At 40.9% G+C, this 25,870-nt stretch overlaps 1 protein-coding gene across 1 annotated transcript; it reads right to left on the bottom strand.

The window, feature by feature from the left end:
* Window positions 1-10,996: 10,996 nt before the first annotated feature.
* Window positions 10,997-11,899, bottom strand: LOC124198379. The gene has a single exon (XM_046594211.1). It carries the CDS (start codon window positions 11,897-11,899, stop codon window positions 10,997-10,999), a length of 903 nt encoding a protein of 300 aa, XP_046450167.1.
* Window positions 11,900-25,870: the final 13,971 nt, after the last annotated feature.

The following is a 25,870-nucleotide window of genomic DNA, read 5'->3' as shown; positions in this document are numbered from 1 at the left end:
GGGTGAGCAGGGGGCAGACTGAGCACACCAAATAGAGTGGAGTCAGTGAAGTGTCGGGTTTCTGAAAATTTCAAACTGACCCCACATTTAAACAGCCTTGGCGTTTTGGAAAAGTCAAGATGAATTGAAAAACTCAAACTTGTTCAGTGTAAATCCCCATATATTATCCATATATTATATATAATGTCCATTTGTTATGGTAGCAATGATCATTTTCATGATCAGCAAATATTTTATTGTAACTGCAAGCGATTATTCTGTTGATTTCATTTCTTTGATGGTTACTATCTGCTACTTCCCCTGTAGGATCTTAATTTGCTTCGTCATTAGACAATTTTACACTTTCTTTGGAATTAATTTCTTTTTTAATTCAAATAAGAGCAGCCATGAAAGGTCGACGTAACGTTTTGAGATGATTTTTTGTTGTCATGTTTTGGTTTTGAGATATCTACATTCATAAACATTGTCAGAATCCAATCAGTGTGACCCTGTTGTCCTACAGATGCAGGATTACCTTAGCAGATACAATATGTACTTGAAGGATTAGCATAGCGACTAAAATAACATTTTTCCTTGAACGAAATGAATGGTTACTTTTGGATTGGGTATACCACGAGTCACGTGCGTTGCCGTGCTCCACGAATGGCACCCTAGTGGTGTTGTACCAAAGCGCAACAGCCGCTTAGGTCCTAACCGTACTCACCCAATAAAGCAGTGAAAAAATTCGATACACCAAAAATAGACCGATTCCAACCGCAACTTACCAAGTGTTTTGAATCTTATATACCCCACAATCACTTACTTTCTTAACTTGTATTAATTCACGACCACCAGATGTCGTTATTTATTTTAATATATTGTGGTGTGAGGCGGAGGCAGGGAGCCCACAAAGAAAAGCGAGGTCTCCCTCTTCTTTTCGATACGACGAGCTTAGAGGGCTGTTAAGAGAATAATCTGGTCTTGATAATCTGGTTATTCCTTGTGATATTTATGAGTGGAAATAAATATTGTTTGAACTTTCCTTTATTTTTTTTTACAGTTTTTGAATTATTCTTTTATATCTCCGAGAGGAGATGTGGTGACAAGAAGAGTAATAAAGAACCAGAAAAAGGTTCAGGGGGGCTTATAGTTTTAATTTTCCATCCCCCCAAAGAGATGTTAACCTAGAGGACCTAATGGTAGGCTGATGACCTAGTTTGAAATCAAAAACAAATGTTTGGCTTCAGGCATATTTATTAAGGAATAACAAAATATGAAAATGATCGGCACTAAGTCTGCTTCTTTGATCCCTAATAAAATCGCCATCTGCAGATAAAGCATTTACGATGGGACGGAAGTGGCGGGAAGACAAAAAAGTTGACAACATCAATAAAGAGTCGGATATTACAGGAAATTTTACTGAAAGCCAATAATTGAACGAATCTTTTGACAATGGAAGGTGGCTTTTCAGGTAATCCCAGATTTTTACAGCAAAACAAGTGGTCGTGTCTGAAGCCTCTCCAGTTCGTTCGGCATTTACTTCCTCGATCATGGTGGTGTCGTGAAAAGATTTACAAGACTTTTGAATCGTTGTAAGTGAGGAAGCTCCAAAATTCCTGTTGGATGCGGACCGCAAGTTGATTGCTCGCCTCAACCCTACTTTTACCCTTCATCTCGGCCACCTCCCCTCTGTAAATAGATCCCATTTTTCTTGATCCTTTATGACATTTTTTAATTACAAGTAAATCTCCCGGGAAAATCTGTATAACCTTGGATCCAGAAAAGTAGAAACAAGTGGGCTCTTTTTCATGATAACATGAAATCGATCCGTAATATTTCTTAAAAGGTCAAATTTCATTTCGAAAATTGTCAAAATGGGCAATTAGCCTCGATATTCTCTATCGCTTCTAAACCATGTTGAATTATTTGGATCGATGAGAAGACCTTTGAAATGGATGAATAATATTTTGGACTGAGATCTGTGGTAACTTCATCAAATGGTTTTAATATATCGGCTACTCCCGTCAAGATACTCTACTTGCTGGTGATATATAAAAGGTCGGTTCTGTCTATAGCTTTTAGTGCATCATTCACAACGTCTTTTAAAGTAAAAAGCCTTTGGGTGACCTAGAATGTTGAGTTCCATCGAATATAGACGTCTTGTGTCAGCTTACATTTCCCCCCAGTACATAGGATATTGAGTTTTGACGGTAGCGTGGTTACTTTTATGAAAGTAAGTCACGAGAACATGGCCAAATCTTTGGAAATCTTCAATTTATTTTGGAGGATTGATTCTTTTACCGCTTGGCTTAGTGCATGAGCGAAAAATGGAATATGCATCCAATTATTTAAACTCATAGCCTAAAAAAATCCGAAAAAATTGCAAATATGGGAACGTTATAAATAAATATTTATAAATTACAATTTTTATATTTATCGTATTATCGATAACTACTTTCTCGCAGTTCTTAGTAGCTGAGCGGAAAATGTTAGTGCGGTTTGGCTTTCCACTACCAGGATTGTGTTGAGCTCACGGGAAATAACTTTTTGTTTCTTCGATGGTTGTTAAGAGGTAGCTTTGATAATCTGGTTACGCGATATATGTTATTGAAAAAATAAATTGTTTGAACTGGACTTTTCTTATCATTTATATTTTATTTGGCTCAAATGAAATTTTTGTGGTCTCATCCACAACACAAGAGAAATGAAAAAAAACCACAATTTAGAAACATTCCGTTTCTTCACGATCATAGATTTATTAACTGATTTCGAAAATAAAAAGTCAAATCAAATGTGATGAAGAGCAATATTTTCCACATTAATAATCTTAAAGGCTTGCAGGGTTAAAAGGCTATGATCTTGTGAAAGAAACTTTTTCCAAAAAAACAGTCGACGGAAAAAATGACATTTGAGAAAGCCAAAACATGTAATGACTCTCGTTTAAATAAAGAAGGTTGAATCAATGGAAATTTTTCCTTTACTAGTCTTAATATTAGACGAGCAAAATTTGTCAAATGTTTTCGAGCTCTCTCTTGTTAGCTTGCGTAAAAACTGTTGAAATCATTGCAGTGATCTTTTAATATTGACGAAGAACCTGAAGCATCGTGAATGTTTTTGATTAAAGGTTGCCAGTTTGGCTTTCAGTTCTTACCAAAGTGAATATCGTCTTATCGTGTCTCGTTTCTCGTGTGCCGGGATTTCAAAAGTACGAAAAAAAAGTTCAAGTTGAGCATGGTTTCTAGTGTGACAAGGCTCCGTGAACATGGCTCTTTTACAAATTGTGGCAAGTGGTGCGTTCGGAGTTCATTAATTTTATCGTGAAAGACCTCGGTGTTTCTCTTTCTCAGTACGGTCAATTTTCGTATAAAGGTGTCAAGTACGAGAACGCTCTTCCCCTCTACGCCACCATCATATCTGATCCGATGTTTTCCGCGGACTTGATGATTGAATACCAAAGGAAAAACGCTTGGAATTTTGAATTTTTTTTCGGCAATACGGAAAATTCCTCACGAAACGAAAAAAAAGAACTGGAACTAATTAGTAATTGTTCAAGCGAGCGAAACGAGCGATGAACAATTGAGATTTTTTCGAAGAGGTGAAGACAATAACTGCTTTGTTGACCTTGTATATTCAGCTGTTTCTAGGCAAACAAAAAATAAAAGGATGGGGAGCAGCCACTTAGTGTGAACGCCCCTTTACACATTCAGATCTGTTTTAGCTAAATGGGTATTATCAGCCCTAAAAAGACAAAGAAAATAGAAATCAGGACCTTCGATTTAATAATAATTGAAATTGGGAAATTTTTTAAGGGGGGCGGTGAAAGACAAAGAGTGATCGTATGCAGGGTGTCGCGCGACGATCAAAAAATTGCCTGCGGTTTTGTATTGAAATAACAAGGATTTATACAAACATATTTTATTAAAATAATTGGATTTCTACACTGATTACACAATACGGCTTCTAGATTGTGCCCTTTAAAATGGCTTTGTTCTTTTTTTGGGTAAGAATACACACCCGGGTTAACCATCTGGCCTTTTCTTATCTAAAAAATTAAACATCTAAATTAATTAATTCACAAGTCTGAAAATGCAAAAATAATACCGTCATCGTAATTCTTCTTCTGACGACGGCGATTCAAAGTAGCTTGAATGAGAAACTCTTCATTTGTCCGTTTGCCTACTATTTCCATCGCCTCGCGTACAGACTTCAGAATAGCATCTAAATATTGGCGACAGCAAGTTAAATATTCCTCTAGAACTAAACGAAAAATGTTCATGAAGACAAGAAGCTTAATTCGTTTATCTACGGACACAAATTAGAAACCCTTATATCTTTAAGGGCTTTGATAGCTTTATTTGCATCAAAAGGCTCCATGAAAGGATACAGATAAGATAGATACAATAGATAAGATAGATACAATATAAGAATTATTATTTTATTTGAAGTTGACGGAAGGTATAGCTTAGGAAGCTTACTGTACCTCTCATTTTCGTCAATCTGGTGGGAAAGTTGAAAGACCGAAAGGAAGAGAAGAAGAGAATGGAAAAGCGCAAAATAAATCCAAAGAGGAGGAAAGGAGTGCTTCTTAGTATACCTCCCGTCAACCTAAAATAAAACCATATAGAGCAGTTTGCCTGCTAAAGAAACTTGCAGGCATGACTGTATACAGCAGTAATTTTCAAAAAGTTCATCTTGTTGACATGGCCAATTCTTTGGATTTAAAAACTAATGGCTTTGATGCTATTTTAAGAAATATCACGGGCGATATTAAAATTCACGAATCCAACAGTATTGCTGTAGAAATTAAAGACAATGGGCACATGCAAATGCAAAAAAAGTCGTATTGCAATCCGTAGATCCCAGATATAGTAGCGCCAAAAATCATACTTCCCTTGACAACAACAGTCGACATTTGCAAACATATTGACCGATATGGCGTAATTTTTACCATGGGAAACATCGTATTTATTAGCAAAGAAAATTTGAAGTTTTAATTCCGTGAAATAAAATGTATCGTCTGTGAAAATTAAAGTTACAGTCTGTTGGTACGAAAATTACAAACAGTGGGTTTCATATCATGTTAACATACCAATTGTTGCTACATCCATTTGCCTTGATTTTACAGAAATTTTTGATTATTACCCATTGGATCTTCATAACAGAATTTCTAACGGAAATGCTTTCGTGATGTTAAAATACCATGTAATATCTAACCCGCCATTAAACAAAATTGTTACGTAGTTAAATTTTCATACCGCACAGTAATTTGACCATACTCCAAAAATGTTTTTTTATTAGCAAAAAAAACTTTTTTTTTAAATTCTTTTGTCTTCACAAAAAATATTTTTTTATGAGGAAGAGTAATCTTTTTTTTGCGTAATCCGAAGGGAATAGATTCAGGGTGCACAACTAATCTTTATTTTTCATAGTTGGGCTTGCGTGAGGCGATTAGAGTGTGACTGCTGTTATGTTCAACTGTTATTTGAGTTGCAATGAGACAAGTAGCGCCATAAGAATGCACACAACACGAGGGGTATTCTTAATAGCTTGGTGGGTACTGTATTTCTTAGAGAGTATGGTCTATCTAGTTCCAAATATTGTCTCCCTATATCTACCGTCGGGACAAATTGGATGAATTGGCTAAAAATTTCTAAACCTTGTTGGGACAAATCCATATAGGGAATCTCCATGTAACCATGTTTAACGTCGGAAAACTTTTTTGGTTCCAGGCTGAAAAGAGTTATGGAGGAATACAGACAAGTGCGCCCACTCGCTTGTCTATGAACAAGCACCACAAAGAAGATGGGTATACCTTTATTACATCTGAAACCCAAATTAGTTACCTTTGTTCACTCCTATTAAAATATACCTAGTTAAAAAAGAAAGGTTACTTCCTGAGAACGATAGATTTTTCTTTTGTTTCTGCAAAACTTTGTAACACGAAATGTTTTCTAATGGTCCTATTATTGAGGATGATTTAAAAAGAACGCCGTTTGTGCCACTTTTTTAAAAATAAAATGTAACGTTGTTTTCTATATAATATCAAACCGATTTTTAATATAAACACATTTGTAATATAATGGAACCAGATTTTTAATATAAAATAAAATTTCTTTATGTAATGGAACCAGATTTTTATATAATATACCACATTTTTCACTTATAACGCAACAAAACTTTTTATATAATATTCCCGAATAATATAAAACGAACAAACGACGGCTTTTTTATTATAACGTGAGTATGTCTGTTCATATACCGGCAGTCTTGGGCAGGAGCTATTGTCTGTCCTGTGTTGTTGCTTCTGTTTCCACGTGTACATTGCTTTAGAGCTCTCTGTCCAAAAACATCTTGTGAAATAAAGAATCAGAAATTCATTTTAATTCTGAATTGATCTGAACTTAATTGTGTTTCCTCAAATGGACGTCCCAAATTCGGGAAAAAACAGATGAAAAAAAGTTCGAAGAAAAAACACGTTGATATCCACTGTAAGTCCCATGTGCAAATCGCCATTCAACAGTGACCATGCACTACCGAAACGATTTGCTTGTTCGCACATACATTTTTTTAGATGCAGCGAGGTATTTGTGTTTCGAAAGTGTAATTGTTTCTTTTATTTAAAAGTATTTTCCCATTTCAGATCATGTTAAGCCAAAAAAGGGAATGCATTTAGTGTGGAATATGTAGAGATGCCACACTAATTGAAGAAGGACAATCAGTTGATGTGTCGTTAATGTTCCGATTGGAACTTTAAAGAACACGTTGTTTAACCCAGCCGGGATAACGAGAAAATACACGAGACTTGATTTGCTTTAAACACTTTTATTCAACGTCTTTCTCTCTGCGTCTTACAGTAATCCACTCGCTGCTCTGACAGCCTCGATCCTTCCGCCCCCTTTTTGTCCGCTCCTCCGCGCCATTACATTCTCCTTCATTTACGCGTTGCCAGCTCGTTTTTATGGATCGGTTGATCCGTAACATCGTCCACCATCTCCGGCGATCCTTGTTCGTCGATGGTCTGCAGCAGGCATAATTTTGTGATCGGTCGTCGGTATTCTCCCGTCTCTGTCCGTACCTTCACGCTTCTCACCGTTTCCGCTCCTAACGTGCTAGAGGTGGTTGTTTCTATCACACGTCCGGTTGGCCATCCGCCGCGCGTAGTATTTTCGTCCACCAATAACACCAGGTCTCCTGGTCTCCCACTTGCACATTCCTCTTCCTTTCCGTCCACTTCCTTCTTTCCGTCAGGGCTGGGACGTATTCTTTCAACCATCTTCTCCAGAACGATTCAGCTAGTTCCTGAGCCGCTAGGTATCGCCGCCTAGATAAAACGTCCGCTGCTTCTATCACGTCGGGGGGAATGTGTGGATGCGCTCGTAGAAGTAAAAAATGATTTGGCGTCAACGGCGCGTTGTCTCTCGGATCTACGCTCAGGTGCGTCAGTGGCCTGGCGTTAAGCATGGATTCCACTTCGATTAAGGTGGTGTTGAGCACCTCTTCGGATACGGTTTTCGCCCGCAGAACGGCTCGTAGCGCTGTTTTGGCGGACCTAACCAAACGTTCCCACGTTCCACCGAAATGTGGAGCGTGCGGCGGGGAGTAGTGCCATTGCACACCTTCTTCCGCAAGTTTTTTTTCAATTTCTCCCTTCTCCTTCAACGTTTCCAAGGCGGAGCGCAACTCATTTTCTTCTCCCGCGACGTTGTCGGAGCTGTACAAGCTCACCGGGGGGCTGTGCAACGATGATGCTTTCTGGTAGGCCACTCTCGACGCTCCTTCTTGGATCTCTTTTCTTCCGGCGACAAAATTAGTACCATTATCACTGTAAATCTTACTTGGCGATCCCCTTCTGCTCACGAATCTGCGATAGGCCATCAGAAATGAATCGGCGTCCAGTTTCCACGCCACCTCGATATGAATTCCTCGCGTCACAAGACATGTGAATATACACCCATATCTCTTTTCAACGCGCCGTCCAACTGTCACGAACAATGGTCCAAAATAATCCACTCCTCGTACGTGAAGGGGGGGAGGTACGGCGTAGTGCGATCTGCCGGAAGCGATGCCATCTGTTGTTGGAGTGGTCGGCTATGATCTCTCTGACATTGCATACAGGACTCCACGTACGCTCGAACGGCTCGACGCCCTTTAACGATCCAGAATCTGGCCATTAGTTCACATAGCGTCCGCTCCGTCTTTCCGTGATGAACGCGTTCGTGTGCGTCTGCTATAATTAGACGCGTTAATTTTTCTTTGGGGGTAGGATCATTGGGTGTTTAGCGTCGTAATTTAGGGCAGCGAATTCTAACCTACCACCTACACGTAGCAAGCCGTCCTTTCCGAGGAATGGGCTAAGCTTTATTAGTGATGATGAACGCGGTATGGGATGGTTTGCCGTGAGTGCTGCAATTTCTTGGTGGTAATTTCTAGCTTGCACATTCTCGACGCATTTTCTCAGCGCGGTTTTAAACGGATCTTCTTCTCTTTCTCCTACTTGCGGCTCTCTCGTTTCTGTAAGCAGTTGAGTTAACGTGGTTGATCGTTCGATCAGTTCCGTAATAGAATCCAGATGGCCGGCGTTCACAACGATGTGAATTTCTTCTAACTATTCTGCAGCGGCTTTAGATTTTTTGCTGTCTGGCCACAGTCTGGAATCCTCCCTGAGAAAGGATGGCCCTTTGAACCAACGGTGAGCGCCATCCAATTTCTTCGCACCAATTCCATCGTCGGCAGGATTTAGTCTCCCAGGTACGTGTCGCCACTGGTCTGCTGTAGATCCGCTTAGGATGAGTTCTTTCCGGCTTGCGATGTAGGAGTGGTAGAACGCTGTTTCATCTTTCAACCAATGCAGGACCGTGGATGAATCCGTCCACCACGTTACCGCTGATATCTCCTCTCTTGTAGCTTCTTTTACACGTAGGGCCAATCTAAAACTTAAAACGGCTCCCAATAATTCAAGGCGAGGGATCGTCTGCTGCTTTAATGGCGCAACCTTTGTTCTGGCTGTTACCAAGTTGACGTCGACTATCCCGTCGCATTCTGAGCGTAGGTACACGACCGCCGCATACGCTCGTTCTGAGGCATCGGTAAACGTGTGTAGCTCAAACCGGGTTTTCTGGGGGTCGAATTTTGCTGGTCTTAAGCACCGTCGTATCTTCAACTCTCGTAGTAGCGTCAGTTCTTGTGCGAAGTTTTTCCATCTTTCGGTTATGCTGCTTGGAAGTTCGTCGTCCCACGACAGTCCACCCTTTTACTTTCTTCCTAGTCGCCAGATGTCTTGAATGATTATCTTCGGAATCACGGTGACGCACGCCAGAAATCCCATTGGGTCGAAAATACTGGCCACTGAGCTGACGATCTTGCGTTTAGTATCCGCATCCTTCTCGATGTTGAGCAGAAAGGTAAACGTGTCGGACTCTCCTTCCCAGATTAGTCCCAGGGTCCTTTCTACTGGCAGGTCATCTAGATCGATGTTTAACGCCGGTTTGGCTCGAAATTTTGGTGGGAATGAGAGCCATAGTTCTCTTGACGACGTCATCGCTTGAGTTAGAGGGAAACCACCTTTTTTTAAAAGTTCAATCAAACGGTGACAACAGGAAATGGCGGCGTCTGCATCATTAAATGAGTCTAGATAATTGTCCACGTAAAAGTTATTTATAACCTTGTCGGCTATGTCTGCGTATTCTGGGTGGTCATCGGCTATACGTCGTAAGACGAACGAACATGATGTGGGTGAGGAAGCGGCCCCGAAGATCTCGACCATCATTTGGTATGTCACCGGTGGCCCACTATCTCCTGGCCGTCGCCACAAGTATCGGAAGGCAGCTTGATCCTTTTCTCTCACGCGAACCTGTAAAAACATCTTTTCAATGTCCATGGAAATCGGACAGGGACGTTCCCTGAATTTGACTAGCAGGTCGTGCAGATTCGTTAGTAGCGACGGTCCATTAATGAGGCCGTCGTTGAGGCTAACTCCTTCATGTCGGCTGGCAGCGTCGAAAACTAAACGTGGTTTATTTGGCTTGTTTGGTTTGATAACTAGGAAATGCGGAAGATACCACGTTCTTCCCACCGGGCCCTCCAATTCAGATCGAGTCAGTCGCCTGGCAAATCCCGCTGCTACGTTTGCTTCGATTGCTTGCGTGTACTTGCTCGCAAAATCCGGGTCCAGTCTAAATCGATTTTTGTTGCGTTTGCGGCGAAGCGCGCTCGTTCTGTTGTTTGGTAGGCGGATGTCTTCCGTCTTCCACGGTAGTCCCACTTCGTACCTATCGCCGAGGTTTCGTATCGTTTGGGTGAGAATTTCAATCGCTCTAGCCTCTTCTGCGCTATGCCGCTTTTGTCGTTTTGTTGTGGAGTTGAACAGTTCCGTTGTCCACCAGAGCTGGACCGCTTCGTCTGCTTCATCTTCTTGCCATACGGCTGTTGCTGCGCATGTTGTATTGACCAGATCAGGATTGGTGGCTGGCTCGTATGAAATCTCACCCATTGCTGTCCATCCGAAAAGTGTTAAAACTGCGACTGGCCCACCTCTGTCCGGAATTCGGCTCTCCAGCTGTAGTAGCGCTCTTGGTGTGTTGGTCCCGACAAAACAGCCAATCTGTTTGGAGTCGACCGCCGGTAAATCAAGGTCTCGTAAGTGGCTCCATTTCTGCTTCTCCTTTTCCCAATTCACGTAGAAATCGGCTCCTTTTAGCTCGGGAACTACGAGGGCGCGTTCCACATCAAAGAGTGGCTTTCTTGTTTTACACGGTGTAATTTGGCAACGTACGATACTTATCGGCAAGGAAGGTGCTGCTCCGAAAAATGCTCCGATCCTGCGTGGTATCGTCTTCCCTTTAAGCCCCAGCACGTCCGCGACTCTTCGAGTGATGAGTGTGGTGTTACAACCGGTATCTAACAGCGCCAGCACTGTTATGCTCCGAGGGCCGTTATGTATTTGGATCCAGACATACAGCGGTAGATCGATGGTTTTCTTCACGACTCCGAGGCAGGCCGTGTCTGGATTCAGGTCTAGTCATTTTCGCGCTACTCGGTCTGCTCCGTGAAGCAGTGTATGATGATGCTGGCCGCAATTGGCTACACCACACGTCGCATCTGTTTTCCGGCATTCGTTACTGTTGTGGTTCCTCCCCAAACATCGGAAACAATTTTTAAGATCGTATACAGCTTGTGCTCGTTGAGTAGGTTCCATGCTGATAAACTTGGGGCATAATGCTAATCGGTGACCGGGTTCTAATTTACACAGGCCGCATTTATTATTTCCGGGATGTTGATCTGCATCCTTTTCAGTTGGCTTTTGGTCAATGAAATTCACCGTCGGTTGAAACATTCCAAGGCGTGGTTTCGGTGCTGGGATCGGATTTCGCCTCAGCTGCCGGGTCATGTCTCGTACGTTTCTGGTGCTCATCAATTCTTCTTCTATCCAAATATCTAGGTCGCGGAGCGTAGGTACCTTTGGTAGCAGTTTATGCATTTTTCTTCCCCAGCGTGTTATCATTGATGGTGGTAGCTTATGGACTATCTCGGCCAATGCCACGCTTGAATTAAGCTCGTGACCGTATCCAGCTGCTTCGAGCGTCGTTACCGCCCCGTGCAATTTTGCCGCAAACTCGTCGACTTCTTCGCTTTCTCTTAGTGACGGGAGCTCCATGAGACTTCGTATGTAGCTTCTAACCACAAGGTGCGGATGTCCGTATTTCCGATGCAGTTCTTGGAGGGCATCACGGTAAGCCATCGGCGTCGTCAGTACTTGGCTCATCCCTATTCGTAATCGATTTTCTAGTCTTGAATGCAGCATTGCCAGGCGTTGGGCGTCAGAAGTGAAGACGTCGTGCACCATGCTCTTGAATGCTTGTATGAACATGGGCCAGTCTTTTGGGTCGCCTCCGAATAGTGGTAGGTTGGGTAGCATGGCCATGGTTACTAACTGCTGATTTTCTGCACCGGTGCTGACTTGGTTGAATGGCTGGTAGATCCAGGCATCGATTAGTACTCCTGAGTGTCTTCCTTCTGATGTCGATTGGTCGGGTGGATAGCTCAGTGGCGTGATGTTCAACGGCGGCCCTGGGTTACTATTTTGTCCCGTCTTGGGCGTCGAATTTAGCGGTCTTCCGGCTGCCCGCTTTCATCCGTCCGTTTACGCGCTATGGCCAACTCGGTCTCGATTGCTTGTTGTTCTCGTTGCGACCGTCTGCGAATATCCTCAACACGCCTGGCTTCTTCTATCCGGGAGTCTTCGAGATCGTCTTCCAGTTTTCTTTTCTTAGCGCGAAGCGTCGCTTCCAGCGTCCTTGGGCTCCTCGGGTTCACGATCGGCTCCTCATCTCCGCCGCCAGTCTGGTCGTTCTCGTTTATTAGCCGCGTCATCTCGGCCAATTTTCTTCTATAGGCGGTGTCTAGATCTTGGGCCCATTTAGTCGCCTTTTCGTTCTCGTCTCCTTCGAAGGCCATCTTGTTGACGTACGTGGTGTGGTGTCGCATACACTCTTCGTATATTTCGGTCATATTCTCTCTGTGTACCATTAGCGCGGCTGACGGTCCTCTTCTTTCCACATGGGTGTCGATGGTTCTCAATAGTCGTGTGAACCTAGCCTTCGTTATCATTCACAGCTTCTTAATTACCTCTGGTTCTTGGCTTTCCTCTTCTAAATCTGACATGGTGTCGTTCCTGTTGATTTGAAACGTTTAGTAAATTTGTTTGCCTTAAGGCCTTACGATGATTGCGATTACCACTTTGGTTACTGACGACGAAGTGCTAGTTATCTCAATAGCGTTTCTGGTACGACTGAGTTTCTCCGTTCAATGTTTAGTCTTGTGGTTTGGACCTTTCTGCCTTTCTCTATGATCGTTCATTTTAATTTGATTAGCCGATTACGATTTTTTTTTTCACGATTTGCTTTACCTTCGATTATTGTTGGTTTGTTTTGTACGTCGATACTTCAGTAAGGCGACTTGAGTCCGTACGAGGGTGTTTTATCTCTCAATTCGCGCTTGGTTTACACGCTGTAGAAAGGTTTAGAATTATAACTACATGAATTTGATAAATTTGTGTGATGGCACTGAATTATGCGACGCTAGGGTTTGATTTGATGTAATAGAAATTTGACGAAATATCAGTTCAAGGTTTTTTTTTTTACATGACAGAAATATGGGTTTGGGTAAGTTACCAGCAAGGCAAGATAATTTCCCTGTGACGCGAGAAACAACAAGGGGCCAAGAAGGTATGGGAATACGGGCCAGAGGTATTAGGGAGGTATTAGGGGCAAGATAAGGGCGGCTGGTGGGATCATTTTAGAGGAAGCCGTTTCTGACCCGGCAGAGAATTTGGTTACCCATCACATATTCACTTTAAGGAATAATGATATTCAATTCAGTTTCAGTTTTCCCGTAGAGCCCGAAATGTTTATGTCTACTTAATATCGTGATTGCTAATTGCCTAGTGCGAGTTCTGCACTACGCGTACAAGCCTTATACGTGTAGTCCCTTGCCCAGCCTCCATGTGCTAATGGCTTCGCCTTTACCCTTAGCGCTTCCTTTAAGTATAGTTTATAAAGTTTCTCTGTGGAGCAATCCCAAATGTCAAGGCTATTTAAGTTATTACAAAAACTACATTCCCAGTACTCTAGTACTTTACATGCCCGTCATTATGTGTACTAAGCTCTAGAATGATACAAGTTTATTACAGTCGCACAGTACCTTTGCTTGCCTTGCTGTCGGCGTTTTGGGGCGTATCGTCTCTAATCTTGTATTTCGGGTTTGCTCGGCTCCCGGGTTTCGGCACCAAATGTTCCGATTGGAACTTTAAAGAACACGTTGTTTAACCCAGCCGGGATAACGAGAAAATACACGAGACTTGATTTGCTTTAAACACTTTTATTCAACGTCTTTCTCTCTGCGTCTGACAGTAATCCACTCGCTGCTCTGACAGCCTCGATCCTTCCGCCCCTTTTTGTCCGCTCCTCCGCGCCATTACCTCTCCTTCATTTACGCGTTGCCAGCTCGTTTTTATGGATCGGTTGATCCGTAACACGTTAAAAAGTGATCATACTTTTCTAGATTTCTCCATGGAGTTTCGAGCAATTCACTTGGAAATTGTTTCAGTTCAAGATCAACTACGTGTCGTACGTCAATAATGTAACGAATTTTTACAGAAAAGAAACTATCTTATAGACCAGCAGCTCAGTCAATGGAGGATTCATCAGTCATCGAAAAAAACAAACAGATAGTAGCTGCTGCTAAGGCTGTGGAAAGTGAGAGCAGGCATCTACCAGTGGATTAAAAAAAAACTAGCGTGGATGTTCCAAGCAGTAGTGACGACAGCGATAACGAATCACCACTAAAAAAGGAAGCCAAGATAATTCTGCTGCTGAAATTTTTCCTTTTTTTTTCTACACCTTTCAGTTCTGCAAAGAGTGAGCTATAGTACAGAATGAAGAAAAACATGTAAGTATAAATTTTATAGTCCGTTAATATTTGTTTCTGGATATAGTTGAAAATTGTCAACACAATATTTTCAGCATTACTGCCTGCTGGAAATTTGTACACAATTACCTTTGTGGGGTCCCTAATTTACTAAAGAAACCGACAAAACAAGAGCTTGGATTTTTGACACTTCTGGAACTTGGGAAAAAGAACGGGACCCATATTCCTGATGGAAAATCAGCGGAGGAATCAGCAGAAAAGGTGAATATGGTATGGAAAGTGACGTTGTTGGTCAATGTTCATTATAAGGTCGTAAACAACCTCTCGAACCCCATTCTGACTTCTGAGAACTCCGGCTTAACCTTCAGCAAAACAAAGCGAAACAAGGTAAAGGGGCAAGACTGAGGGCGACTCACTTTGTTGTTGTAAATTAATCCATGTAATTTACATGCTTTAAATTATAACGCAACGCATTTATTAATGCGTTGCGTTTTCCAAAAATATGTTTTACTATTAAAAAGTTTTAAAAACTATTCATCTGTAATGAACTAATGATACGAAATTTTATCAAATATGGTCCTCCAGAATTAATATACCTTAGCTTACTTTAATGAAACACTAGTTTTGTTGGATAAAAACATGAAAAAATAAAAAAAACGAGATATTATTTTCGTGTAAACTAATTTCAAATTGAGGTTTATATTATTACGAAAACAAATAAAAACAAATTCTGTGATAACTTAAAATAACGTTCCATATTATAACTTACAAGGTAGTTAATTGTACATAACATTCATATGGATTCAGAAAGGCTGAAATTTTTTAAAACTTTGGTAGGTCATATCATGGTCATATTCTATTTTTCGTTTTAAATTGTATTGCGATTAAATTGAAAGAGATCCAGATAATATTGCATATAAATTGCAAAAAATTGCAAAACATCCCTTGCTAACGCTGGTATCTGACAATTCTACACATCATTAATTTCGATTCAAAAAGGCTACCAAAAGCCGTCACCAGATGGGGGTTTTAACACTGACAAGGCAATAGCCCTCTATGGCTATTGCCCTGTCGGACTGGCCATGGACTACTTAATCTAGAAGACGGGAATCTTCGAGGTTTCCTATGTCGGCTGTGTAAATTTTTTTACATCAGCAGCAAAAAAAGCACAAAAAATTATTAGTTGACTTAATAAATGTTCCTATACTTGTAATTAATAGTTTGATAGATATTTGTAATTTTCTTACAGGAGAAAGGGAAGAAAGTCGTTTCACCGGTGCCACCTAGCGGCTAAGTCCCAGAAGCTCTAACAACTGAACACACAAAACGTTTCTAGAATAGCAGTCGACACTTTGTTTTGTTTTGGTTAGCTTAAGACTTCTTAACAAAAACTTAAGTTGGTCGCTAGGAGGCACCGGTGAATCGACTTTCTTCCCGTTCTCCTAAGAATAAAACTTAAATATCTATTTCATTTCATAGTTTCTCTAAAAACGATTTACACAATTGTAACCGCCTTTGAAAGCTCTATCGATTGATGTATTTTAAATATTTCCCGTGAAATTAAGCCAACTGACCCATCCCGACAGGCTTTAACATGGCGAGATAAGGAAAGAGTCCCGTCCTCTAGATTAAGTAGTCCATGGACCGGCATGACAATAGATTTCACGGATTCAACGTCTTTTGCAGCAAGTAGAAGCAGACGATGTTGTTTTTTTCCAAAGACGCTTGGAACATCTGAAAAACTGTTGCAGGTCGAGCAAAATAATTTTTTATTGCCAGTTTTCGAGGCGCTCCAAATGGGATTTTGAGAAATCCAGCTCCGAGCTTTGTCATTTTTCAGAACGCTCAAAAAAGCCCGCGCCATAAATCTTTGGCTAATTGTTTTTGCGTTTAAATCAATAACGGCCATTTTATGGCCAAACATGGGCTGCTGCTGCTGGCCCATTGCGCGCACGTAAGAAAGCGGAAGAATCTCTTTGTTTGTCTATACTTTGATGCCAATGAGCATTGAAGCAAGGGAACAAGGACAGAACTAATATTACCAATACTACCATTTTGAAAAGCCAGGGCCGAGAGAGAACGAAAGTGAATTTAAATGAACTTATTGTAGATTTAAATTATGTGATTTGATAGCTTTCTTGTCAGCTCTCCTGGGGAGTTGGTCATGCAGCCAAACTTGGCTAAGCGGTTGGCATTGTAAAAGAAGAACATGTTGGCAATGTCTGATGCGGGTATATGTAATTTGTTTTCTTCGTTAGCAGAATGTTTGGTGGAATCAGACAGCAATGATAAAATGGAACCATTGTGACCAATTTCTTCAATTACATGGATTTCATAATCTAATCCAGTTTTCTTTTCAAAACGCTAGCGATCCTGCTATAATATGAAAGGTTATTTAGTTTTTAAAGAAAATAAATATTTAATGTAAGCTTACCTATGATTTTTCACAATAGTTTCATTCAAATCTTCGTATGGGGATTGCGGAATGATTCTTCGGTTTGAAATTCGTAAAACTAGAACTAAGAAAAAATGGGACAAGCAGATGTCATGGCCATCAATTTTGGGAGTGTTCAATAGATATTCATTGAAGTAAATTTTGCTCCGCCGTCAAAGCATCTATCACAATACTCATGTTCCATGTCGACATGTGATGCAGAGCCTAGATGCTGGGGATTCTGACAATGAAATCCGTGTGGTTCGTTGTAAAATTCAATTTCTTTAAGAAAACCATTGCACAGTTGGTGATAGCCGCTTTTGTTATTTGGATATGTTGTTTCTGGTTTTCCGTACACTACACAAAAAAAATTGAAATTTAAGTTTTTAATCCAGTTTCATTTTTAGCCACTTTCAGGGAAACGACAACGCTCTCTTATGGTGATTGGGGATTGGCGAAATCTTTCTTGCCGAATTAATTTATTTGCCGAATTTTTAAACGGGGCTGAACCTTGTTGGAATCTGGTCATGGACAAATTGGTGAGTCCGCCTCAAGTTCCACTTCCCAGCTCTCTGGCGAAGAGCACAACATACCGTCAAAAGAGCCACTTCCGCATCGGCAAGCTTTGAATTTGCTTTATGAATAAGCTTCCAACCGTGCTTTTTAAAAGTAACAGATAATGACAAAGGTTGCAATGGAGTAAAAGGCGTAAAGCATCAAAAGTTGGTGATGTATTTGCAGCCCTTTATCGCCAGAGAGCAACAGAGAGAATGTTAAGGTAAAAGATGCAGAGGCTCCTAATAGGAATCGAGTTTGCGCAGCACTCTCGGCTTTAATTTCTGGTGATGAGCTTCCGTTAAAATTGCTTGCAGTACCGTTGCCATTTACTTCAGATGACTTCCACGAAATTTTTTATCGTTCAGTAGATGAACTACAGAACTCTCCGTCGAACAGTGATGAAAACGACGAAGAGATTGAGAACGATGACGAATACGATTTTTCTATTTCCAAATTTGAGAAAATTGAAATCAACACACCGTCCATCCAATTAATGACACCTACTCCAGGCCTGGAAGAGCCTAAAGAAAACCATGGTAATGATTGGACAATTGACAACCACCTAGTCTTGGCGGTCCGAAATAAGAGATGGCCGCGATCCTGATTGGAAGCCGGATGGCTAGCCTGACCATTTCATTTCTAAGAAAACAGGGAAGACATCAAATACGTCTTCTTCTTCAGAAATCAGCCGTTCTGCTCTACTTCACACGAGAAAAAAGTGATGAGGGGGGGGGGGGGGGTGGTTGGGTTTACACACACACAGACATACATTTTTGCACAAGGAAAATTATTTAGATTTTCGACGATGACGATGCGACGTTCTGACGATGACGAACCGCGGCAGTGATCAAGGAAGACGATTCCTGGCATAAACCAATGAATCTTGGCAGCGATCAAGAGAAGACGATTCCTGGCATAAACCAATGAATCATGGCAGCGATAAAGGAAGACAATTTCGTGGCATAAACCAACAAATCGCGGCAGCGAACAATGAAGACGATTCGTGGCATAAACCAACAAATCGCGGCAGCGATCAGGGAAGACGATTTCGTGGCATAAACCTCACTCAGCTGGTTCTGAGCAGCAGAAAGTAGCAGCCCAGCTACTGGAACGCCTCGAATGCGAGTTGGAAACGGTGGATCAGACACTCCGTTAGAACGCTAAAAGCGTGGAAAACTACCGGGTTCAAATTCGAGAAGCCGCAAAGCGTAAGGCTTCGGTGCTTTAAGAGGCGTATCTAGTAGACGCGGAGCTCAGCACTACCAAGCTTTTAACGTTAAACGTCAGAAGACCACCGGAGCCGTGGTCTTCTGCGAGAACTCAGTCGTGATAGCGACAATTGCGTTATTATTCTTTAGGTGTCGACAACTGAAACGCTAGACACTCCCACTGTCCAGCGTCTTAAAGACAAATAAGAAAAAGAGACAAAGAACTAAGAAGCAACTAATCAGCCAATTTTGACCAAACTTCCTCGGGCTGCTCAGCCGGAAGCTCAAACTCGGCTGTCCTCGGCGGTTCTCGGCGGTCCTCGGTCGTGTGCTCGTGCAAAAATGTGTCAACCAGCCCCGGAAAATGCCGTTGCTGTGGTGGAAGAGGTTAACAGAAAAAATGCCGAGCAGTTTTTGGACTGTATGGTGACCCGAAAAAGGATTTTCCGTAGACAAACGAGTCACCGATGATGTAGATTTAAATGTTAAAAACCTAAAACCATTAGGAGTAATAAGTGATTCCATTTTTCGTCAGGCATATCGCTCTCAAGCCACCAAAAAGCTTAAATAATATTTTAGACAAAAAAAAATCGACGACAATCAGACGTTTATTTAAAGAAAAAATCAATTCATAATTTATTCAAATCAAATTGGAAGATAACGTCGCAACTTGCGCTTCTGCTAGAACAAAACTTGCGTTCTTGTGGGTGAGTAAGATTTTTTATTAGCTACTATTGCTAGTTTGTATAAAGATGAAGTAAGGTTTGTATGAAGGTCATATACACTCGCAAAAATTGAGGCGAAATCTATGTGTTTAAGAAAGGTTGCGTTTGTGAAACAGCTAGAGTTTCCCAGAAAGCGCAACTTACGGTGACAGTTGTGACGGAACAACTGGACTCATTGCTATAGATAAGTAAACATGTAGCATATAACTCCATTGTTCTATGGTAGAGTATGGAACACCATGGATGTGTGGATCGATTCCCACAGCATCCAGCAGATGATGGCGTTCATATAAATTAAACCAATACACAACATAAACCGAATATTTCTTTACATTGATAAAAAGCCAGGCCTCTTTATCAGAAATCTTTATTTCTGTGATCAATTAATTATCAAAAATTCAAAAATTGGCATAATTGCCGAGAGTGCAGACGACGGAAATTTTTATTTGTGTTTTTCTTGGGTTATTTTGGTGTATATTTCATCCATGGCATCAGTTGAAACATTCTGGGATGCTGGGCACAAAATAACTGGACATGACGTTGGCGGAAGCCTAAGTCTAGGTTATCGTTGATTTAGAGCGTTTTCTTGGAACGTTGCCCTTAGTGTGTGTTGTTGCATGATACACCATGTCTATGGCTCGCGCTCGTCCTCGAACCTCAAGACCAGAACATCTGTTATGGGCTTTGCTGTTGTTTAGTGTTGAGGATATTAATGCTTCTCTAATCGGCATTAGTGAGAAAACCATTCAAAAGTGGTCTCACATATTCATCAACCGAAGATAGATCATCGAAGATATTCCAGTTGTAGGTGAAATATATGTAATATGCTATTTTTTATAAGTAAATACATTTTCTGCAATTTTTGAAATTAACAGCTTTTCTTGGATGGACATTTCCATAACGCTCCAAGAGACGCATCTACTGCAATTTCTCTTGATGGAACTGATTTTGAAATCATGATTCCACCAGACTTTGTTTCAAAAATGGTGTTCCCACAAATTCCATGGCACCGGTTTGGAATATGAGGTTGGCATTTGTATCCGCACCAAGGACATTGTTTGGGCTCACGGAGGGCTTCCATGCGGCGAATGGCCGGATCTTTGACTCACTCGAAATGCAATTGTTTAACACAACATCAAGAACGAAGAGTAAGTATTGAAATTGATGAGATGGCGTGTAAATAATTGTTGCTATGGATACATTACGACAACAATTTGTGGGGGAGGTAGGTTTCGGCGCGGTTACAATGGATGACACGGAATTGAACGAAATAGTTGAAGATAACTTTAGAAGAACAATCGTTGGATGATGAAGATGCACAGGAAACAGTTAGTGAAGGGCAAGATGTGATGAACAGTTGCCATTGCTACGCAAGCAAATATGAAAGCTTTTATGGCTTGTGATTTCTTTGGCCTGACCGCATTATGTGTCAAATTTGTTACGGTTCTATCTACCTTACAAGGGAAAATCCCGAAAAAATAGTTTGCTTAAGTTGTTCACGTAATGTTCTTCTCAAAAAACCTCACAGAAAACCATTTAATTTATTGTTTTTGCCACCATTGTTGGATTATTGTTCTAAATTGACATTTACCCATCAGCCGAAACTTCTACGAATACCAAATTAATGGCTTTCAAAGACGTCGACAGCTGCACTTTACATTGCAGAAACTTTTTGCGTGACACAGCAACTTTTTGACTCGTTCAGGGGGAGAACTGACTCGTGACGAAAGGGTTTAACACGGGTGAAAAGCCATTACCCGACTGAGTGAAAACTGCCGGATCGTCTGGAACGTAGACGACAGGAGAGGTGGATTCAAGTTCAGATGCTGGGTGCGTGGCCACGTCCAGTGGAATGTCCTGCCGTTTGTGTCGAATGGAGACAGGAGTGGCGTCGACGGGTTCGTCGTGCTTCTACAGCGATCACGTCAAGAACGGCAGTTCCGGAGCTTTGGCTATCTTCGTCGAATGGAAGCGACCATTTGGCGGTGCCATTGACACTTCCGCCCGTACCAATCACTTCTACCTCTGTTTCGGAAACAGAATAAGAAACGGTATCACAATCAGATTCAGAATTAGAATCAGATTCAGAATGAGAAAAATAATCAGAATCAGAATTAGAATCACTATTTCCACCGATGACGGGTGGGATCAATAACTCGATTTAAAATAAACAAGTAATTCAAAAGTAATTTTGATTCTTACCAGTAGTACGACGTCTTCTCTTACGAATATGACCCATGTGGATACTGTTTACCACTTCGGTGACTGGGCACTCTTTCTCGTCGTCCGACTTAACCGAGGCAATTTTCAGTTATCAAATTTTTTCTGCCCCCTAAATTTTGAAAAATTTTAATATTTTGATTAACATTTCCAATATGAGATTTTAAGACGCATTCACACTAAATGATTTTCGACTCGTTGAAAAACGGAAATACGAGCCGAAACGGGAAAAAATTTTACCATCTCAGCTACCAATTTTTCGTGTTCCAGAGCTGCAATTTCTGTAGAAATCTCCGTCAGTGACCGCAGTTCTGGAACATTTTCTTTCCAAGAACTGGAGAAATTCTTGTGTAACAGTGATTCTGGTGTTAAATAACCACGTTCTATAACTTCATTTAGTAGTTTGTTGCAAAGCGGACAAATTTTCTCGCCTGGAATGAGCCGCATCAGTGAATTTGTTGCACAGAATATTTGATCACTAAACTCCAGTGAGATTGTCTTATCACCATTCACACTTTTATTTCCGTGTTTGGAATATGGATCACAGCATAGACTTTTCTTCCAGATCCTATCATAGTAAGTTAAGAACACAATCAAATGACGACGGCAAATGAAAGAAATGTTTTCTGATTTAACGCGTAATTTTTTCACTCGCTGCTCATCTAATGTTAAATTACAGAGCGGAATACTTTCAGCAATCAACGAATAATGCTTTAATTTGCATTTGCTCTCAATTTTTTTCCCCACACAACAACTTTCCTCCATTTTTCAAAAACTAAACTGGCACAGCACTGAAGCATGACTTAACTGCACCTCAGTTCAACCTTGTGCAAGCATCTTGCTGTTTGCTGGTTGCTCCCGCTCGGTTGCCACTCCGGTCGAGATCCCCATTTCCCACGGCAAGTACATCACCCTGGAGCAAGCCCGCGTCCTGGGCCTCAGCTATTGCATCCAGCGCATGATCGATCCACTTCACCGACCCCTAACGGAGACCGCAAGTCTACCACTTCAAATATGCCCGCCATGCAGCTCATCATCCTCCAACAGGTAATTGGAATGTTTGCATAGAGTTGACGTTCTAACTCCCACCACTGGTCATATAATGGAAACTATCAGTAGTATATATAAACTCTAAAGACACTGTCAAGAACCCCTTGGCCGTCGCTTGGTTGATTGTTGTACTTTTTAACTTATCGATTGTTTTATTGTCTAATTTCTAGTGTCATTTGTCAATTTAGAAATACGTATGTGTATTTGCGACAGCGACCGCAGAAGATTGATTTTTTCAAGTGATGTTGTTGGAACGTTCGGACGACGAAGAGTTGAAAAAAATTTACTGCAATAGAGTCTGCAATATAGTCAAGGTTAAATCCAACGTTTATTTAGAAACTCTATGGCTTAAAGTTATTAAAAAAATTAACGTTTCTTATATTTATTTTCAGAAATATGGCTGTTCCATTATGAAAGCCTTTGCTATTTCTTGTAAATTAAGTGGTAAATTTGATTTTGACGTAACATTTCAACAAAGAAGTTTTTTAAAGTGATGAAAGACGAAGTTTCATTACACAATCGCTAGTCATCATCCTCTTTTCTTCTGGTGAGTCCTGGCTTTTTTTCGAAAAATTTTCATTCCGATATTTGCTCATTTTCGTTTCTTCTTTTCCATCCAGACATCAGCGGACTGAAGGATTAGGAGAGCGTTTGCAGTTATTCGCAGGAGTCGGTGCTCAAAGCATATGTAGCCCACCGTATGTATACTAACATCAAAAGTAAGGTTGCATGGCATGATTTTACCCTTCGTTGTTTAATCAAATCTTTTTTGTATAGGTTGCAGTTATGATATATGGCTTTTCATACTCATTGTAGATCGTCGGAGTCCCGAAGAGAGAAATCAAAATGATCAACAAGTCCTAAAATTTTACAGAACTCATACTGCATGCTTTTTTTGTTTCAATCCATTTGCGTATTTTGTTTCTGTGTTGCGTATTTTTGTTTTGGCATCAAATTAAATTGTTGCAATTAATATTATTTCCAATCTCCATCTACTTCGATTACAAGTTGAAGCAGATTATCCATAGTATTGCAAAAGGGTTTGCTAATAATTGTGACGTCTTCCGAGTTGACGCCAAATTTCCGTAATGTTTTCGCGTAGTTCAATTTCTGTGGCAACATGCTGAGAATCCATGGATGTCACCATCTCCTCCCATACATTTTTTTATTGGGTTTGGGTCGGCTACTTTTGGAGGCCAGGCTTTAACGTCAAATTCCTTCCCCTCTTCTTCGAACCAGTCTTGCACCAAATAACTGGCATGAATTGGTGATCGATCATGGACAAATGGAATGGGATTTTCTTCCGTTTGTCCGAAACGAGCCCATGCAGGCATAAGGGACCAGATAGTCTTCAAGAATTTTTCCGCGGTGAGTCGACCTTCAATGTGGTAGAGGTCTTCTGCACCTTCAGCTGAAAACCAGCCCCATAAATTGGCCGATTTTCTGCCGCTTTTTTTGGTTAGATGGGTATGGCCAGTATGGAATCGTGTTCCATTCGTTCAGTATACGAACGAACGTTTTGATTCATTTGAACTAGAAAAAAACGGATGTCTGTTTTAAAGAAAGTGAAATGAATTTAATAACTCAAATATTACCCTTTCTCGTCGTCTTTTCATCGCTAAAGATAACTGAGTTCCACCATCACTGATTTCTGCCAGAATATTCTTCCGCGAATGCCAACCTTGCTTGTTTTTGAGCGGGGGTGAGGAATTCTTTTACGGCCGAAACTCTTCCATAGACTCCCGCTTCATTTAATCTCCGGGAAACAGTAGGAAGAGAAACCGGCTATTGGCATACATCTTTAATAAAGATTATGCTATAAATATGAGAATAGGTGGCGATATGGCTACAGTGTAGTCACTATAACTCTTATAAGATAATGAATTATATTTACCTTTAATTTCTTGCAGCGATGTGATAGGCCGCGCTCTGACAGCTTGGAATATCCGCATGTCTTGCGCGGGAGTGGTTTTCAACGGCTTTCTGGATCCCCCTTTTCAATGAACATCCAGGGTTTCCTCATAGTGCCTAATCAATTTCCTCACCGTGGTAAAATGGCAATGCATTTGAAGCGCAATGTTATTTTTAGGAATATTCCTTTCATAGCAGACTTTTGCTTTAAAGACAAGTGCCCACCAGCGGGTAGTTGAAACATGTTTCTCAAATTTAATCCTACAAGGTTACTGTCGTTCCTCCCACTTATATTCTTAGATCCTCAGGCTAAAGACTATGTCCCCTAACCTAGTAATGACAGTCGCATATTATAAGAAATATTTCCATTCCCTCCCCGTAAATTCATATTTCGAAAATAACATAAACAATTGTCTATTTGTTAAGTGCTGAGCCCATAAAATACTTACCCAGCCCTGCGTAACATGAGTGCTTTAATGATACCTATGCTATCTTCATCAATTTCTCACCCAGCTTTTTTGTCCTAAAGAAAATTTTTCCTTTAACGACGTAAAAATATCCTGTTAAGACGTCTCCAGAGTACAAATGACCTCATGGTTTTTAAACAATTACGAAGAAGGAAGAGCTTTTATTTCGCTTCGGAACATTCCTGTCGTTCTTGTGACGACGTAATTTTTACCGACATAAAAAAATTTAGATGAGAGTTGTTTTATTTATTTATTTTCACTGTTTCCATTTTTACTTCCCATTTTGTCTTCATCAGTATTCAATCGTATGAGTTCACCTAACAAAACAGTCGGAAGCATCCGCGTTCTTTCCTGGTTTTCTGTTCATGACGCTGGAGAAAATGCCCTCTTTGACGACGATTCAGACATCACAGACCTGGTGGACAAATATCTCGTTCAGAAAGCAGCAGCTCTTTTTGGGATTGGTCCACTCAGGTTCGTGGATGACAATGGGTGTACCTTCACAACATCGTCGTTAGAGTGTTTCAAGAAAATGGAGAGCAACATCAATATTAAAGAAATCAAATGGCCCTGCAAATCCAGCCATCTTTTCCCGTTCTTCAACATATGGCGAAGAATAGAAGAAACAATTAGACTCCAAAGCATCCAGCCACAGAATCCGGAAGAACTGTGGGACCTGATGAAATGGTGGGGGAGAATGAGCGACATACCCGTCTATTAAAGAGGTGGAGAGGTTTCCCTCCAATCCTCAATATGAAGAGAAAATTGCGGGTCATCGCTGATTTACATGGCGAAAGAATGGAAGAAGATGGAGTTAAATGATTTTGTTATGTTTTTTCATGTCGAAGGTGCATTTTGTTTTGTTTTTCGTTTCAGTAACTCGTAGAGATATTA

This window comes from Daphnia pulex, chromosome 7 (assembly GCF_021134715.1).
Source record: "Daphnia pulex isolate KAP4 chromosome 7, ASM2113471v1".
Taxonomy (NCBI): domain Eukaryota; kingdom Metazoa; phylum Arthropoda; class Branchiopoda; order Diplostraca; family Daphniidae; genus Daphnia; species Daphnia pulex.
The sequence above is the reverse complement of the archived record's forward strand: the minus strand, read 5'-3'. Positions and strand labels throughout refer to the sequence as shown.

Excerpts from the sequence above, each read along its gene's own strand:
- LOC124198379 (XM_046594211.1), bottom strand. The coding sequence starts at position 11,899 with ATGGCCATGCTACCCAACCTACCACTATTCGGAGGCGACCCAAAAGAC.